We start from the raw sequence: 18722 nt of genomic DNA on the forward strand, positions 1-18722 counted from the left end.
GATTCTAGGCCGCGAAGCTTGACATTAATTTATCAAAACCCATTTGGATTTCGAATCCGAAAGAAATTCGATAGATTTAAAAGTGATTCAATTTTGACGATTGGAGAAATTTCGAAAACATGCAATATTGAAATAGTTTTATTTTGAAACACAGGAACAAAACAATGAACAGCGAAAATTCGGAAGAAAACTAGAAGATATTATAAAATAAGAATGAGCAAGGCGCGTTTATCCGTCGACAAAGAGAATGAGAGAAACATACGGACATTGCCACGGTTAAAAAAGGAAATAGAATATCCTAAAAAATGATGAAAATCATTGCTTTTAAGTAACTGTTTTAGCATTATTTGAAATGTTCTGTTTCCTCATATAAAATTTCTCAGATTTTAAAAAATTGCTTGAAATCAAAATTTCCCAACTCTTTCTAATACTTATTTGAACCTAATGAAGAAGCCACGCTCATTTTGAAACCATTCACCATATTCTAATTTCGCTTTTTTGTGCAGTTCTAAATTTAGAGAAAATTCGATCAGGGAAATTAGCCAAAGTTGGAAATTTGCAATTTTATATCCACCTTTCACAGAATTTCTCATTTATTTCCAGTTCGTTTTACAGATATCTAAAAATTAGGACAGGTTTGAATTACTGTATTCAAGGTTTTTTTTATTGCGACACGATAAAATGCCTTTCTCCTACCGATATCAAATTTTCGTTATTTTTCTCTTCTCTCGTTTTCAAAGACCAAGAAAGAATTCTATCAATATTATCCTTTTTGACACACGATGATTTCTCCTTTTCTCTTCATCCAATCTAATTTTTCTGTTTTCACAACGTCAATCTAATTCGAATGCGATTTCCCATACACTTTCTGATTTTTATTCCGTACTTAATACTCGTTTGTAAGTTAATAAGCTCGTAGTTCTATAAATAGTTTCGAATTATTAGCAGGAGAAAACGATATCGATGAAGATCGAGAAGGTGATGGTGTCGATGTAATTGAGGTTAGAAATGACGCAATTCGAATTCGATGGAAACATGATTCCGATGAAGAAATTGTGACAAGACAACGATTAGTTGTAACTGTTATGAGAAGTACGAGCTCTGGCCATTTTGAACATTCAGAATATAGAATATATGATAGGCTCACAATATAATTGTTATCTTACCAATTTGAGTTTTACGATTTCAGGTTCACAACAAACGGAAAAATCATCTCAAACAGTTTTGGTTGATGCATTTTTGCGCGACTACACATTTATTGGATTAGCTGGAAACACAACTTACCGTCTATCAGTGGAAGCTTTCAAGGTATCCTATATGAATGCTTTCTTGTGAACAAGTATATCAAATTATGTAGTTCCGACGTTGTTGCGGTGGCGGTCCTCGGAAATGAAGAACCACTCCTTTCGGGCAGAGATGCTATCTGAAAAATTTGATAAATATATAATGTATTAAAGAGACGATATTGTGAAAACAATTATTATTTTGACGAAAAGGTAAATATATAGGTTGAAAATCCTCACTCACAGTACAAATATTTAGAGAAAATAACAATTGTAGTTTTATCCATTTTTGAAAATATAGCTGTTGATTATTTATGAAAATTATGAAGCTTCTGAAAACGTTTGCAGAATGAAACAAGTCTTTGGTACGCAAGCAACATGGCAACAACAAGTCTAGCAGGTATTGAACTTTTTAATTGAAAAATATTATTTTTAATTCAGAAATGACCTAGCAAAGTATAACTTGCTATCAGGATCGATTTTTTAGACAGCGCCACGTTTAGAACATTCTTATCAGTTTCTTTAACAACTGTCAAACTGCACAAAATTTGATTTCATATGAGATCTGAAATATTTATTTTTTCTTCGACAAAAGCTTCGAAATTCAGATTGACGATGTTACAACTATTAGTTAGAAAAACCTTAAACTTGACAAAAAACCCATCAAAAATTGAAACAATAAAAAACCTGAGGAAGAAGGAAGAGACAACAACAAAAAACCTGAGGAAGAATTTTTAAATGCTCCGTACTAAAAGTAGTTATTATTTTAAGATGCATCATGATTAATAAATAGACCTTAAATATCAAATTCATTCAACCACCAATCACCGTCCCACCTACCTCTCATAGCGTCTTTTGCTACATATCCTAGGAAAATCAAAAACTCTGCCAATATCTTTATCTTTGATTTTTCACGGTGAATGATTCTGAAACTGGACGAGAATGGTCTTGATTCTATAGATTCTACCGTGGCGAATTTTAAGAAAATACTACTTATCCAATGACGTCACGAAGTACATTTACATGTAAAGAAATACGTGCTATGAGGTAATGAGTCGTGTTTCGATACATTTCGCAACGCCAGTTAGTTATATTAAAGTTCGTTTTTGGAAATTTGGTTGACATGGGCATTTAATTATTGGATTTTGATTCAAAACTCAATGTATGTATATCTTCTATTTTTGGTATATGTTATTACACGCCACGCAGAATTATTATATTCAATTTAGTGTATAGAACAAAGAAAAAAAAATCGAAATTTAAAAGTGAGGAAGACTCACATTGTCCCCTCACTCTTCCCTCTTCGAGGCAATAATGTAGAGAGACGCAGAAAAGAAAAGTGATGTCAGGTTTCTATTTGAACACTCATAGAAGAGAATATAAGGGTGCAAGAGGCTATAAGTCTAATAGAGCAAAAACAGTATTTCCAAAAAGAACCAAAAAATTGATTACAAATTGATTGATTACAATAAGACCAGTTCAACTCAAAAGGGAAATATATGTACTTTTGATCGCGTTATATCGCGTTAAAAATCAGTTTAAAAAGGAATACCATCCTGAAGAGTCAACGAGCCAACAGTTCGTTTTGTAAATCAATTTCTAGGGCTTCCCAAAAAAATGTTTTGAAAACTAATAAAAATTAAAATTAAAAATTTTGAAGTGTGTGTACTCATAGATAAATTCCTGATTGTGTCATGAATGCCAATTTGACACTACCAAAAACAATATTTTCGGTAACAATCATTATTGGCAATATACTTGAACTAATCTCAATAAATACTAATAGTGCATTTACATATACCGTATTTTTGCTATTAGTATTGCTATTTAAATTGCTACATCTCTTAGAATCGGGTCGCTATTAAACTATCCCGGAAAACGATTACCGGAAATCCTCTAGTAGTTTTGCATTCAAAATGGCAAAAGACATAATTTCATCAATTTCGTCCATAATTTTAGCGGAACATTTTGTAGCGGAACCTGTTTAAGTTAATTTTACTTTCAAAATGGGCAGTTTTTAAAAAGTTTAAAGAGCAAGACAAATACTACAAATTTTTTAATGATTTTTTTTTGCTCTTTAGCTTTACCATGGTTACATGCTCCATCGGAATTGACTTTAATGGATCGTAAGAACGAATCAATTGAAGTATCATGGATTCCACCTGTTGTTCTTGAAGCTGGACATCACTTTATTATTACACAACACCTGGTTTGATATAGATGTCTTATTGCTAAGAGTAGATATAATATAGGTCAAAGTATACGATTTGTCGGGTAATAGTTCAACAAACAAGAGATCAATCACTGTGCCCATTCCACTAACAAGACTTCAAATTGATGGATTAAAACCAGCGACAGCATATAACGTGACAGTTCAGGCCGGAACAAGTTATGGTTATGGTAATAAAGTCTGGTGCGCTTTTGCTACATTGGATAGTGATGAGGCAAACATCTTGAAGTTAAGATCCAGAACGCCGAATTCGTTGACGGTTTATTGGCCAGCTAATTGGTTAACAAAGACTACATCGAAGTTTACGGTACCTATTCTCAAAACCCGCTCTTTGTATTATTTCCAATGTTCAGATCAAAGCAAAGACCATTCATTCTCCAACAGGAGTATCCAAGGAAATTGAAAATTCTGCAATCGGAGAACCTGGTAAAGCTCATGAGTTTGTTGTGGATAATCTATTACCATCAAGTACTTACAACATTACTATAACAACATCAGATGATCAGCTTAAGAATGGAGGAAAGAAATGGACTCAAATGAGATGGAAACATGGTTGGGCGGTATTTTCTACTATGTCACAAGTAAGTTTAAACCTAATAACAGTAGAGTAAGATAAAAAAGTAGTTCCTAATTTTCGGCAAACATCCCCATAAGAATTTTAGTAGTTTATCCAGTGTCTAAATAGTTGTATAAATTATCAAGAATTCGGTAATACCTTGCACACTTCTTTCAAACGACTAAATAGCAAAATATCAATATTCATGGAATAACCCGTTTCTGGCTTACAACACTTATGGGGTTATTCAAGTAATGTAGCAAAATGTATTTAAATACATCTGTGACGTCACAAATGTATTTAAATACATGTTTTATATACTTGAATACAGTTATGACTTAATTTTTCTACACTTTTAATTTTCACACACTACTTGAATAACCCCATTAGCCATGGAAATTAAATAGAGAGCAAAAGAGAGAAAATGATTTCTAGTGTGCGAATCATTTATACTAGTTTAGAATGAGCAAGGAAAAAAATTCTCGTCACTCCTACCTATTCTTTGATTGGCCTAGCTACGATATCTGTAACTATGGCAGCTGTAAACGCTAATTATCAGAAAATTGTTGCAATTTGTAGTTAGGTGATTGATGTTTAACGAATGCGCAAAGACCCGGATAGTTTTTGTTATGTATCTTGAGGTTGTCGAGAGAGCGACGATGCCGTGATTTTAAATGCTTTGCGAATATAGAAAATACCTACAAATCAGCATCGTGAGCCACACCCTCAGCCCTAGAAGTAGAGGGAAATTATTTCAAATTTAGATTGTGCACAAATTAGTTTCACATGGAAGTAGAACCGGTTTGCTCGTTTACTGTATTACACACTAGCGATTCAAGTTATTGCTTTCAAAATTGAAATCTAACTGACAGAAAAACTCGGCCAATAGATCGCACTTGCACTTGACACATATTTTATGTGCTTAAATATTTAATTTTGTCTTTTCGAGCGTTCTGAAAAAATCGTAGTTTTATGCCTGAGATTTCGTTTCAAGTGCAAGTGTTCTCTATTGGGTTAGCTTTTTGTATAAATTAAGTTAAAGTCAATTTACAATTTCAGGGGGAATACGGAGTTGCGGAAGCTAGAATTGTTGTTGAAACGGATTTTGCAGTATCGATCGTTTTTCAGCCTTTGAAACTTGCAGGACGAAATATTACATATCAGGTAAAATGCACAATAAAATCGAGAAAAAATGTTGTTTTCAGTCTGACGATGCCTTTTTTTATGTAGCCCATTGCTAATATGTAGTAAGAACTTGATGACAAGCTTTGAGGGGTTTAAATTACCATGAGAAATTTACTTTTAAATACATGGGACCCTAGCAACAAAGAATGAGAAAACCATTTCAAATGTTGAAAAAGTTTGGGTTAAAATTTGGCAAGACTTGGTTCAAACTTGGGTGTTGCCTAAAGTAAACCAAACCTTGTCTAATTTTTTTCCTTGGTTTGCCAACTACAAGTTAATACTTTTTGAATCAATCTTGGGCACAAATGCCGAGGAAAAATATTTAAAGAGTTTGCAAAATTGCAAGAAAATTTTTAAAATGTTTTCGAACGGAGCTATTTTAAAGTGTTGAAAAACTTGCGAAGATTTCAACAGATTGTTCTCCGGTTAAATACTCCTAATCGATCACTTGTTATTCCTCATAGATAACATCACTAATTAAGATAAATTGAACGATTTTCTAAATTGATTGTTTCGCGACGTGACACAGTGATTCGGTCAATACGAATCATGAGGAATTAAAAAAAAACTAGAGATTTTTTCTGTGTCTGGGAGCATGTGACCTTGATAACTTTCTAAACTGATTTTGTGCAGCTTCAGCAGTTTCCAAACTTTTCGAAAAGTCCCTTTCGTTTTCAGTTTTTCTAAATACAAGCATTTCTATTTTAAAACTTTTTGCCAGTCGATTGTGATAAGCAATAACTATTTTTCGTTAAAAAAATACAAAAAGCTGGGCCGACTGTTGACATGATTTTATTAGCTGAAACACTACTTGTCTCGCCACGAGAAAATTTCAGCGTTTACAAAAATTTCTGATCACTCCGAAAGTTCTTGATTCGAAATAAGGGTAAACACCATGTCCCATACTTGTGACATGTTTTATGATAAGTGAATGGTAAAGTGGATCCTTTAAACCGTAAAATAGTTTGAGAGATCAAGTGTGGGGAGATATTATACATGGGGAAATATAATTTAACCGGGAAGAAAAAGTAACACGATTCAGTTTGTGATGCATCATTTTTTCCGAACCACATGTGCTTCACTTTGCAGATCAAATACACACTCAAGGACAGAAATTCATCGCAAATAACCAATGAACTCACGGATTCCAATCTCAAATGCCCAAAGTTTGAATGTCAGTGGAAATGCGCTCTAATTTTCAATCTTCCCCATCGCCCACGCGAGTACAAATTTGAAATTCGCGCAAAAGTAGACAATGTGTGGAACAGATGGTCACCGGTAACCCTCAGACAATGGAATCTACTGGAAAGAGTTTGTTCGATACATCCACCCAGTGACCTAGTTGGTCATCTTGGGGATTACACAAGGCAAAGAGATATTGATGTACAAAGTGCAAAAGTGCCACAGATTGCAGATGTTTGGTAATTTTTTTACGAGCTTTCAACATTTTTAGGCACTTCACATTTTTATGCCTACTTTCACAATCAGCTTCTACTGAAGTTTCTCATAAAAATAAAATGTTAGGTTGCAACATTATAAATTTGTTTTATTGGATAGCAAAACCAAACATATATCTTTTAAGGCATTTTTGAACATCGTCCAATGGTGTAGCTTAAATTTGTAATAAGCTTTAACGCTGAAATTTTTAGCACATAGTGAAGATTAACAAATAAACAATCAATATTTATCGCTATCATTTTATCATTTTTTGTTTTATTTTACGCTTGAAACCAGAAAGGAACTAGGTATGTATTATCCTATTTCAAGACAATTTCAGGAGATACATGGTCGTTGTCGATAGTCGCCCATATGACTTGGCTCCGATTGATATCACTAAATTGGCCGATAGAACCACCTCCGAAGCCGACCATGTTCCATACTACATTACAGCTGCGTTGACCCCAGAAGAAGTAAAAAATCATGGAGACTTTAGGTGAGTACTAGGCTAACAGGAAAGCTCAAATTGAGTGAGTTGTTCAATCATAGTGGCTAGACCGTGTGCTATAACTCGCAAAAATTGATTTTGGTTGCCAATTAAAATAGATAGATAAAATGTACAATTAGTGACACATTCCAAAAATTCTGGCCCTAGATAATTGTCCAAGAAAAAAAAGTTTAATGGAAAGGACCCTGTGTTATTCTAGAAAAGTACTATTGTTTTAAAACTTGGTTTAACTTAAAAAAAAATATTTGAAACTTTAAAAAATATATAAGTTTACTTGAAAGTTTTTTATTCGTTTTTTTTCATTAGACAAACTAAAAAAACACTGTATAAATTCAGTTGAAAATCAAAAAAAAAAACCTATAGAACACCAAAAATGAACAGAAATATGTAAAGGAATTTCATTCTCGAAATACATTAAAAATGAGTTGAATAGAACAACTAAAAATACATTACCAAAAAAAAAAGAATTTTAAACAAAATATGCAGAAGAAATTTAAACTATAATATTTCCCCACTTTTTACTCCGCTCTTATATGTATTTATGCCTGTTTTTGTTAAAGTTGAACTATTTCAAAAGTCGTGAGTTATGTCACTTTATCTAACTTTATGCTCCTAGGTAAAAAATGATTGGAGTTTCATTGTCAGAGCTTTTTTTTTAACCGAGCATTTACATTTCAGAATCGGCGATGGCAAAATCTACGGTGGCTACTTAAATTATCCTCTCCGAACCGAAATTGATCCGCGATGGACGTTGATTCCAGTTACACAAAGTGAAAATGAAATGATTGAGCCGCATTTGAAAACTTGTGGATTTAATGAACAAGGAACATTCAAGTGTGATATGTCAATTTCAGAGGTTTTCACTCAAATTCCTATTGTTCTCGTTTCGGCTGGATTTTTGATTCTTATTCTTGTCATATTTTTGATGTGTCTGCTGGTATTCTGTTTTTTGAGAAATTCATGTCGTGAGTTAATTCAGGTCATGATTGAAAAATATCTTTTTTTCAGAAGACCGTCCGGGTGTGAAAGAGTCTGCTCTGATGTACTATCGAAGTGATTCACCGAATACAATTTCCACGTGTCGGGAATATCGAAAAATTGAACGACGAGAATTCAACGCAGCTGATATGGAAGAAAGAATGCGGTTTCGAGAGCATGAATAAATAACTCTTGAAAATATTCAAAACTTGTTCTGGAAAACAATTTTATATTAACATGCTCGTTGCTTTCCAAATCTTGGATAAACTGCACTTTTGGTGGTTTTTATACAATTAGTTTGTATTTGAGTTCAAACTAAAAACGAAATTTTAAAGCACTTGTAATCTTTTTCAAAGAGTTTTGTTACAATCTGCGTCATGCGTTTGACGTATTCCATTATTCAATTAATTAGTTTTATGGAAAGATCACGGGACTATCATTTTGTGTCTGTGTTAAATTAGGAAGAAACGACTGCATGTCAAGTGACGTTTTCATAGCAAAAATTTAAGAATGTATTTTTGACCGTTTAATTTTTTTTCGAGCGTTTCGAAACTGCTTGAATTTATCGAATAAATTAGATGGGACAGAAAGATAGTTTTGAAAGAAACCAGGAAATTGTATGAGTCTTTGAAAACATATTCAGTTCAACCAGAAAGTTAAGAAAACAATTTATTTGCATATATTACTTAGATGCCTAACAGAAATAATTTTACGGAACATTCATAGCTCCAACTTTTCTTCGTTTTCTACAGAATAACTTTCGAATGCCAACATCAAAGATCAACAAGATATAAGGAAGTGATAGGGTGATCTGAAGTGTATCGTTTTTAGATGTCAATTACATGCTACTAACCAAATCAGACGAGATTCCTAAAGACATGTTAAAGATATATCCAAATGATGGAGGACAGAATTGAAAATAACGATTAAGAGCCATTAAAATGCTCCATAGAAGAATTCCAGAATAGAGGAATCCATAGACAAGAGTTATAAGTGACAATTTTCTTGCAACTTCCCGGCTTCTTGTTGAGACTTCTGAAATAGTTGAAATATAAAATAAATCCGCCAAGTTCATATTTTTCTACAGAAGTTGTTCAAACAGTTTCTGGCAATAACCGATATTTTATTAACTCGGCAAATTGCTACCAATACCTTACCTAACAGTAAGCTTTGCCCGAGATTTGCCAACTTTTTTCCCAAATTATTTCGTTCCTTCGTCTCGGTTAAAAATTTGACAAAAACTCTACCGTAATTTTTTAGCATTCGAAACTTACGTTCAACTTTTCGACTGATGTAAAATATTGATATAATGCCAACTAAAAGTAGAATTATAAAGTAAACTGATGAATAAATAGCATATATGTTCAATGTCCAAGTCGTCATGCTGTGATTACTTATCTCTATAAGAGTACCATTTTCCATTTCAATCCTATGTGATTCTAACGGTAAAACCGAAGTGAAGAAAATGCTTATACCACATAGTATCACATAATATAATTTGAAATATTTTGTCCAGAACTGAAATTGTTTTCATTAAAGTTATCCTACATAGTAGGAGACTGACAAACCTCTCCATGACCAACAGGATGTGTTACAGATGATATTCTATGAATATTCATTGACAGTGCTGTGAAAAACTGTAAATGGAAAAATAAAAATTTTCCACGAGACGATATCGATAAAAATCCTGGAATCGAGTTCTCCAAGAATTCCAAAACTGGTAAAAACATTAAATGGTTTTGAAATCTTACAGAAAATAGACTGTTCAAATTGCATAATATGTTCTGAAAGTGTACTTTTAAAGTAGTTTTAGATATTTCAAATGTATTACCGTTATCAGATCGAGTTGTAGAATTCGGTAAAAAGAATAACTGAACTTTTTTGAGAACTGGAAAAGAAAAAGTAATATTAACATGAAAACCACTGTGATTGTTCCGTAAAACATTTGAACAATAGTGAGCCATAAGGTTCGTTCGCTCATTTTCTCTTTTAACGGAACGATTAAAATTTCAGACATTTTTAATTCGAAGAAAAGATTATCAAAAAATCAAATGTGTTGAATGTCTATTTTAGTAATAAACGCTCATATGACTACTCATGATTAAATGCCAATAAGTCACGCCTATTCTCTCATTAGGAAGTCCCAAGAGACTCTGATAACTGAAGCCTCCAACGTTTTTGAGTTTTCGATAGAAAATAGTCTGCTTGGCTATATTATAAAAATCAAACAGAAAGGGTAAGAGGGTTTCATACCTATATGCCTTTATATATATTATATATATATATATATTCATAGCCGGAAAACATGCCCGAAAAATGAATCCGAGTGGGTCTTACCATGATCTCGGTTGCTACAGATGGTAAATTATACAGATTTGTTCGTTTGATGTAGAAACTAATGTTTATGAAACTCTGAATTCTTTTTAAACCTGGATTTATTATATAATGAAACATTTAGTACCTAATGTAACGCTTCCCAAAACGGGTTATTGGCTTACGTGGTCTGGAAATATATAATAAAAAACTCGTCGTTCCTCTTATAAGGGCTGTTCACGCTGTAGCAGATTCCCAAGAAATTCACTGTTCGCTGATTGTGCGCTCTCTCTCTCTTTTTACGCTTGCTTAGTAAATACCAACTGTTTTCCTTTCATTTTTTGTGTTTTCGTTTTCATTGTTATCACGCAAAAATCAAACGTTTTTTTAATCAAATTTTATTTCAATAATTGCATATTTCACTATTCAAATTGCTATAAAAAATTTAAACTGATTATTTAGAATAATTATCTGACATTTCTGCATAATATTTTTCATAGTTATAACTAGTTGGTGGGACGTGTGGCTTTGAAGGCACAATACTCCATTTAAGTTTCTTTGGATCAAAACGTTCAATTTGATCGAGTAAAGCAGATTCTTCATCATATCCTCGAATTGCGTAAATTGCTTCATTTGTTGCATGAAGAGTGAATGCTTTCCTAGCGTTTTTCATCGATGGTTCATCTCTCCAGGTTTTTGTATAGGGGTCGTAGCTTCTCACTGATTTCAATGTATTTCTTGTGTTACTCCATCCACCAGCAATATAGATTCTTCCTTGGAACACACATGCTCCAAATCCGGATCTACCTCCTTCCATTTCGCCAAAAATTTCAAACTCGTTTCCTGAAGCTGAAATCTTCTCAATCGACTCTTCATTGCTCTTTCCATTAAATCCACCGAGAACTGAAATAGTCAAATTATCAAAAACTAATTTTCGCTTTAATTTTATACCAAATATCTCTCCATAGCACGCAACAACTGCCGCATTTGCACGACAATTATTCAATGACGGTCCATTTTTCCATGTTCCCTCTTCCAAATCATACAGTTCAACCGAGCTCAAATAAATTGAATCGTATCCTCCGACAACATACAATGCTCCGTTATGAAAACCAGCAGCTGGTTTTGTACGTTTATGATTCAAATTTGCACCCTGTAAAACTTTTAAAATTTTCAAAACTTCAAAACCAACGCTTAAAAAATTACTAACCATACATCTAGCGTTCTTCTTCTGATTGTAATACTCAAATTTATTGAGAAATTGTCCGTTGTGCGTTCCTCCAATTACATAAAGGTTTGTCTTTGAAGAAGCCACTGCAAAGTTAGCCCTGGGATCCGGTAATCTCCCAATAGGTTTGTATTTCTGAGTTTTTGGATCAAAAGATCCGATAAGAAGAGGCTTGTGTGCTGATTGTGCTTGATCTGAAAAAAGCCAAAGGATTTCAAAATTAATATTTATCTAACTGAAACGCTCTAATAGAAAGTTGTCACACGAACGCGGTCAGTTGTGAGCAATATCTAATAACTTTGGGCAATAGCGGGCGACAGAGAGCTAGTTGCGAGCAATAGCCAACTTCCAAATGCCTTTTCCTACCTACGTGCCTGGCCTACTTGCCAACATTTGAGATCGCAAAATGTTTTACCTGCTATTAAAACTGGATCCATATTTGGTTCCAAAAAAGCGTCCCCATCTTTTCCAGTGAATCTGTGTTTCTCCAAGTGTTCATTTATCATCTCTATACGTTTACCAGCATACTTCAGCTGTGATACGGTATCATTGATTTTTTTCATTTCAGTGGAAATTATTTTTCGATTGTATGAACTTTCTTGAGGATTTAGAGATTGGGTCAATTGGAGCAATTTCATCAATTTGAACGATTTTTGCAAGTTTTCAAGGAATACTCTACTGGCTTCAATTGAGCAATCTTCCAGCTCTTTCATTTGAGTTTCCATCTCACTCTCAGAAAATTGAGCATCTTGGTATTCCAAAGGTTGATCACAAACGTCCCACGCATCTGCTACCTCGGATGATGGAGTTTTCAATTCCTTAAAGTTATGTAAAAAGTTTTCAACGGTATATCAAAAACTTACATCAAGAGCAGTAACCGACTGAGATGCATTTTTTGTGTGTGAAGGCAATATAACTGATGAGAGAAAATCCATGACGATGAAATAACTAAAACAGCCTGGAATCTTATGAAATTGGAATCAAAAAATATAGAAATTCACAATTGATTAACAAATTTTATTCACGAGAGAGTTTGCAAATTTTATGAGAAGTGCAAAGACCCTTCTGACTGAGGAACCAAGAAGGAGTAGGTTGTCCCTTGCTCATTCTTAGTTGCTCCAGGTTTCTCTGCGTTTCTCAAATATACAGAATACATTAAACACAATAGGTGGCAGGCAAAAACGTACTAAATGACAATATGCATAGATAAGAGTGAGGAACACTATTAAGAGTGAGCAAAGGACAACTAAGGAAAATTGTACGAACTGATAAGTTTATTGGCAAAGGAATATATAAGTATCTATGTATTTTTGTAGAAATTTTAATAGAATCAAACATTTTTAATCCAGAACTATGCCGAAATAGAACTTGCTAGGTTCCAATGGAGTGGATTTTTAGCTGGTTCCAGAGGGAACTCATTATATTTTATTAAATAGGTTTATGGAGCAGGAAATGTAGTAACCACTTTTAAAATGAAAGTTAAACATAGAAATGAAAAGTAAGAAATGGCAGTTAAAAAAATAAATAATTGAATTCTTGGTAACAGCTCTTATAAGAAAAATGCATCAATGGTAGAACGGTTTTTGATTTTTTAAATTCATTGAATTTTTTCTGTCAAGCCGATATGCACAGAGAACAAAACAGAGGCAGTCTAGTGATTTATGATTCATTTTCTATATCGTGTTTGTTTTGAATTTTACTCGTCAAAAAGATTTTTTAATTAGCCGGTGAGAACTCATATAAAAAGCAAATAGTGGAAGTTTTTGTTGTAGTTGTTCTTCCTGCTCTGAAGTGAGAAATATGAATCGTTTCATCGAATTTGGTTCCGCAACGTCGATTCCGTTGTATAATTGCAGGTAAATTTTATTTAAATATTGTAAGAAAGGCGCAGCGACAAAATTTGAAAAATATGAATGCCGAAATTTTTTCTGAAAAAGTAGCCTATGCAGATTCTGCCAATAATTAATTGAGAGCAGTATCCCAATTTTTTCTCTGACAATATTTTTTTGATTTTTAAAAATCCTATTAACACAATTTTCACAAAAAGATCTGGTTCAGAAATTTTGTTTTGTAGCATTATACTCTAACCTAAATTTCTGCTCAATCTATTTCAAGTAGAAACGCGACAAAATCCAGGCTTTACGACATGTTGTTCTTTTCTGAAAATCTTGAAGATTTATGTATTCCCTTGATATAAACTTGGACATATTAAACGGTTCTGCAATTTTTTTCAGTCATATCCCTTTAACTCCCGAGCAGTGGTCTGAAAAGGATGGTGTTTCTCGTCCAATCTTCGGTGCTACAGAATTCACATTTGGCATGCTCATCGAAATACTCTACATTCCATTGATAGTTGTGATGCTCGAGAAGAAGAATTTCTCAATGTCGTGCTACAAAATTATGGTGTTTCTGGCATTAATAGACTTTGTTGCTGTTATTTTCAGCTGCCTGATGACTGGTTTTTTAACATTCCAGGGCGCCGTATTTTGTACGTATCCAAATTTAATCTACATTTCCGGATGCACTGCAAAATGCACATGGACCGGCTCTTGCCTAACTGCCATGATTTTAGTTATCAATCGATTATTGGATTTATCATTTAATCGCATTAAAAATATTTTGTTCGATGGAAATCGAACTTTTTTGATCCTAATCATCCCATTTGGTTATGCGTCATATTTCTTGATTTTCAATCCACCAATCGTGTTTACATCAAAATTTCATTCATGGTTTTTTGATCCCTTGATATTTGAAGGAAGAAGTGCAGAATACAATAATATTCCAGTTTTATTCAACAATTTTCTAATTGTAATTACGACGTGTTGCCTGTATATGTTCTTCTGTTGTGCTCTTGGAGCTAAGACAAAAAACACGAAAACAAGTTCCCAAACCCGAAAAATGGTAAAGATTAGAAATCTATTCTCATTGTGGTGACACTTCCCGTTTTCCGTGAGAACAAAAAGCCACAATCGGGTAGTTTCGGAAAACAGTGAGAGAATAATGACGGCCTCGGGGAAGAGCGGGCGAAGAACAAGCGCGGCCCCAGATCTTTAGTCGCCCGCTACTCGCCTGATGTCGCCCGCTTCCAATGACTTGAAACCAAGTTTTAGATATATTAACAAAGTTTACTGTAATTTCAGAGTCTCCAAATATTTTTCCAATCAGCAATGATATGCGCTGTCAATTTTTCTGCATCTATGATTTACGTAATTATGAACTATGTGGAAGTCCCATTCTCAATTATACTATTTGGTCAATTCACTTGGCAAATGGGAAGTGCATCGCCAGTATTCATATATTTAACACTTAATAAAACAATCAGAAATGGGGTACTCCTGAAATTGGGGCTAACGGTGAGAATTATTTATAAACTATTCGATGCAATCTTTCAAAATTTTAAGTTCGCATTCGGAAAAACTTCAGTTGTGTCAAAAACTTCAGCAGCTCTTGTTGTCCAAGTGGGAAATCGTAATGTGAATTGAACGACAACCGGTAAAATCTACAATTTATTCGTTTTTAATTCGTTAAAATAGAATAAAACAAATTCAAAGCTTCAGATGTTTTTTTATTTATAGCAAGTACATTTATATTAAACCAGCAATGTCTGCACAAATAGTTCAAATAGGGAGAGAAGTGATTAAAAATTACGATTAGCAATACATATTGTTGCAAAATCAAATACCTTAGTTCCTCAGATAAATGATAAAGTTACTGTAATCACCACTTTCATATTGCAGAATGTAATGTTTATACTTTGATCGTTTTAGAACTCATGAAAATTATATTTCTAACCGTAAAAAAAAGATGAGCAAGAGGAAACAATTTCAGGTTTACAGTGAGGAATATTTGGTGACGTGTACCTGAACCACATTCAGCAAAAAAAAATTCCAAGCAAAGTTTTTATCAAAAATTGAACGACTTTTTGTGAGTTAACTGAGTGGAAATCAATTCTACGTGTGACGTCATGAAAACGCCTTTTCACTCATTCCACTCTTCATTCCACCTTCAGCTTTAAATCGCTTTTTCAGGATATATTTCTGAGATCTAGGAAGACTTGTGCCTCTGTGAAGTCTTCAGTCAAGATGACATAAAAAATAATTTCCTAATAACTTTCAATATGAAATACCATTTCTAAAACTGGATAGGAATTTCTATGTGTCAATTACAGTATCACATTGATAATACGATTCCTCATTTTTCTTTCGATAAAAATACAGGTTCTTTCAGCAAAGAGTATTCCGATTCTATATTATCGGACCATTATTTGATTTACTCATTTTTTTTCAGTTTTTATTCTCTTTTAAGGTAAAAAACATTTTACCTTAAAAGTGGATTCTCGGGATTTCGTCTAACGTTAATAACTTTTGGCAGTCAAAACAACACGCTCTATTTGTAAAGAGTTTTACGGTTTTAAAATTTTTCAGTCAAAGTTTTGGTAAGTTGACTAGTTTTCAAAAAAAATCGATTTTTTTTGGTTAATTTTGAGCATCTCTGCGGGTTCAAAGAATTACAATGTTTATTATTAATACAAACAATTGAAATGGAATCAAAATAAAATAAAGTCACAGAAGATTAGTTTTTTTTGGCGTCTGTCAGTCAAAATTGATATAGTTTTGGATGCAAATTAGAAATTTCCAAATAGTTCTTGAATACTTTACTACGTTATTTTGAAATTATAGCATCATAAAAGCAAATAACAAACTGTTTTTATTGCTCTTCACTAAACGAGAAGATACATAATCAGACAAACTCGATGAATCATGAAATGAATACAAAATTCTATATAAATTTAATGTTAGCAAGATTTGTCATCTCCGCTTTCTCGGCGCTAAAAGATTCCTCAGTAATGCTTTGAAATTTTTTTGAGTTGTTGAGTAAATACACACTTATAAAGCAACGCAGCATAGATCAAAGTAGAATAAAAGAAGAAAGCTTGTACCGTAGGCTTTATCCTTATTCTGTAGTTTTCCTTTTCACTTTTAGTTTTGTTAAACTAATTTTTTCTCAAACGTTTGATTTTCAGATAACTTCTCTTGGCATTCCTCGTCACAGGCAAGGAATTATTGGTGTCGAAAAAATGACGAATCACGTGAGACAATGCTAATTTATTTATATGTTCATAATTTTTCGATTTCAGATATTTTCAGATTCAGAATCAGATCGAGAATCTGGTGCATCAGAGTTTGATTACCACAGTGACTCACAATCAGAAGAAACACAGCATCCAAAAGCAATAGAAATGAGAAATCAGTTCAGAAACACTACCGAAAATCTGATTCAAACTTTGCAAATGTTTTTTGGAATATTAAGTTTTGAATTATACGAAGGAAAAGATAATTTAAAATGCATCACAATGATTCATGATATTACTTCATTGATGGAAGTTGCTGATACAAAATTGAAGAACTATATTAATACTTTGAATTCCAAAGAACAAATTTTTATGGTTGATGATGGTGTGCTGAATATGGATCCAATTTTGGTAGCAGGTAAGATTTCTCTTTGTATGTTAATAACAAAATGTCTGATTCTGACACTGATTGTGAGACATTATGCATACATCGCTAGCTAACTTCTGTATATTTCACAATTTAAAATATACTGGAATTTTCAAATCCATTGCTAAAGGACAAATTTAGATGTTTCGTTGTAATTAGGATATCTTGTACCGCAAGTTTTCAAGGAGGCATCGCTGAAGCTTTGAATGTTATATCATACTACATATGTATATAGTTAATTTGCAATATGCACAAAATGCTTCAGCGGTCAGGTTATATCATACTATGTATATAGTTAATTTGCAATTTGCACAAAATACTTCAGTGGCCACAATGAGCCGATCGTGATAGAAGACCGCACGATCCGCGTATCACGGCCGTTTGAGAATCGCCGTGCGCGCATCCGGATGGAAATAGCGCAAGTTAATTGTCTATCTTCTCTCTTTTTCAGATCGAAAACAAAATTCCCGCGAGCCACTTTTCATTGGATACTTCAAACCTGATACAATGAGCTTCATGCCTATTGGAAGACTTCCTAATCCAAAATCCCATTACGCAGTGGTATCCAGTTCAACGAAAGTTTTTATAATCGGAGGAATGAATAATGGAACATATTTGAATCGTGTAGAGATGTTTGATAAAGAGAAGGGTATTCGTGTAGAGGTTTGTTTATTTAGCTAGTGAATTTAATGAGCAAAAAGCTTTACAGTGTACAAGGCTAATGCATGGACGAACTCGGACATCTGCATGTATTCATGAGGACGCAATTTACGCAGTGGGAGGATACGATGCGACATATATGAGTTCAGTTGAGATTTATGATATTAAAACTGGAGGAGACTGGACCACAGGCCCATCATTAAATAACCGTCGCGCCGATGCATCAGTTGTATCATTTTATGGACAACTTTTTGGTAAGTTCTAGCAAGAATTCAACCTTCTCTTAATTAATCATGGTTCAGTGCTTGGCGGCTTCAATGGAAAAGATTATGAAGAGACTATTGAGAAATTATCAGATTCGAAAGACAAGTTTGAGGTTTGTGGTAATATGGTTGGACGTGCAGGTTTTGGTGCATGTGTATTCCGTGGAAGAATCTATGTGGCTGGTGGATGGAACACCCCTTGCAACACATTAAAAACCTTTCAAAGTTACGATCCATTGACAAATACATGGAAAGATGAGCCATCGATGAATACGGGAAGAAAGTATTTTAAGCTTCATGCTACGAATGAAGCAATCTATGCAATTCGTGGATGTTCTCATGACTGGGATCTTATTAAAGAGACGGAGAGGTTTGATCCACAGACTTTGACATGGGCGACTTCTTAATACAGATGTTCTCAAACAGAATTATGATAAAAAACATTGCGTTTTCATTTTTGGTCTTGCTATAATTGTTCCGAAGCATAAATTGAGTAAATTTCTTGAATATAAGAATGCAGTTTCTCTTCCAGGATTTTTTTTTCAGATTTTAAATAATTGTGACTCATTAAAAAATAGAACAT

At 33.5% G+C, this 18722-nt stretch overlaps 5 protein-coding genes across 6 annotated transcripts; 3 read left to right on the top strand and 2 right to left on the bottom strand.

Moving 5' to 3' along the window:
• Window positions 1-775: 775 nt before the first annotated feature.
• C53A5.13 (Fibronectin type-III domain-containing protein) lies at window positions 776-8763 on the top strand (the record flags this gene model as incomplete). 2 transcript variants are annotated; one of them, NM_001269669.3, is made up of 12 exons in its annotated part: window positions 776-899; window positions 946-1092; window positions 1190-1308; window positions 1632-1683; window positions 3365-3492; window positions 3536-3820; window positions 3867-4094; window positions 5129-5233; window positions 6344-6675; window positions 7032-7187; window positions 7878-8164; window positions 8208-8763. In NM_001269669.3, the coding sequence occupies 12 exons, from the start codon at window positions 848-850 to the stop codon at window positions 8360-8362; spliced, it is 2046 nt and encodes a 681-aa protein (NP_001256598.1). The 2 variants fall into 2 exon arrangements, with proteins under 2 accessions (NP_001256598.1, NP_001256599.1); NM_001269670.3 differs by lacking the exon at window positions 776-899 and having other exon boundaries at window positions 1086-1092; window positions 8208-8362.
• Window positions 8764-8886: 123 nt separating this feature from the next.
• On the bottom strand, window positions 8887-10194 carry srg-47 (Serpentine receptor class gamma-47; the record flags this gene model as incomplete). The annotated part of the gene is made up of 5 exons (NM_074203.2): window positions 8887-8988; window positions 9031-9212; window positions 9452-9695; window positions 9746-9961; window positions 10009-10194. The coding sequence occupies 5 exons, from the start codon at window positions 10192-10194 to the stop codon at window positions 8887-8889; spliced, it is 930 nt and encodes a 309-aa protein (NP_506604.2).
• A 678-nt stretch (window positions 10195-10872) lies between these two features.
• Window positions 10873-12764, bottom strand: C53A5.9 (Kelch repeat protein). Its single transcript, NM_074204.5, has 5 exons — window positions 12582-12764; window positions 12134-12536; window positions 11701-11912; window positions 11442-11643; window positions 10873-11393 (listed from the first exon to the last, which is right to left on the bottom strand). Exons 1-5 carry the CDS (start codon window positions 12651-12653, stop codon window positions 10945-10947), a joined length of 1338 nt encoding a protein of 445 aa, NP_506605.2. The 5' UTR covers window positions 12654-12764; the 3' UTR covers window positions 10873-10944.
• A 754-nt stretch (window positions 12765-13518) lies between these two features.
• On the top strand, window positions 13519-15200 carry srt-32 (Serpentine Receptor, class T; the record flags this gene model as incomplete). Its single annotated transcript, NM_074205.2, has 4 exons — window positions 13519-13574; window positions 13953-14619; window positions 14859-15071; window positions 15120-15200. The coding sequence occupies 4 exons, from the start codon at window positions 13519-13521 to the stop codon at window positions 15198-15200; spliced, it is 1017 nt and encodes a 338-aa protein (NP_506606.2).
• Window positions 15201-16795: 1595 nt separating this feature from the next.
• Window positions 16796-18546, top strand: C53A5.11 (Kelch-like protein 10; the record flags this gene model as incomplete). The annotated part of the gene is made up of 5 exons (NM_074206.2): window positions 16796-16807; window positions 16856-17207; window positions 17668-17879; window positions 17926-18130; window positions 18179-18546. The coding sequence occupies 5 exons, from the start codon at window positions 16796-16798 to the stop codon at window positions 18544-18546; spliced, it is 1149 nt and encodes a 382-aa protein (NP_506607.2).
• Window positions 18547-18722: the final 176 nt, after the last annotated feature.

This window comes from Caenorhabditis elegans, chromosome V (genome assembly GCF_000002985.6).
Source record: "Caenorhabditis elegans chromosome V".
NCBI lineage: Eukaryota > Metazoa > Nematoda > Chromadorea > Rhabditida > Rhabditidae > Caenorhabditis > Caenorhabditis elegans.

Coding starts and splice junctions, on each gene's coding strand:
- C53A5.9 (NM_074204.5), bottom strand. CDS start 12,653: ATGGATTTTCTCTCATCAGTTATATTGCCTTCACACACAAAAAATGCA. Junction 12,537..12,581: donor AGTCGGTTACTGCTCTTGAT/GTAAGTTTTTGA, acceptor CATAACTTTAAG/GAATTGAAAACTCCATCATC. Junction 11,913..12,133: donor GGATCCAGTTTTAATAGCAG/GTAAAACATTTT, acceptor GGCTTTTTTCAG/ATCAAGCACAATCAGCACAC.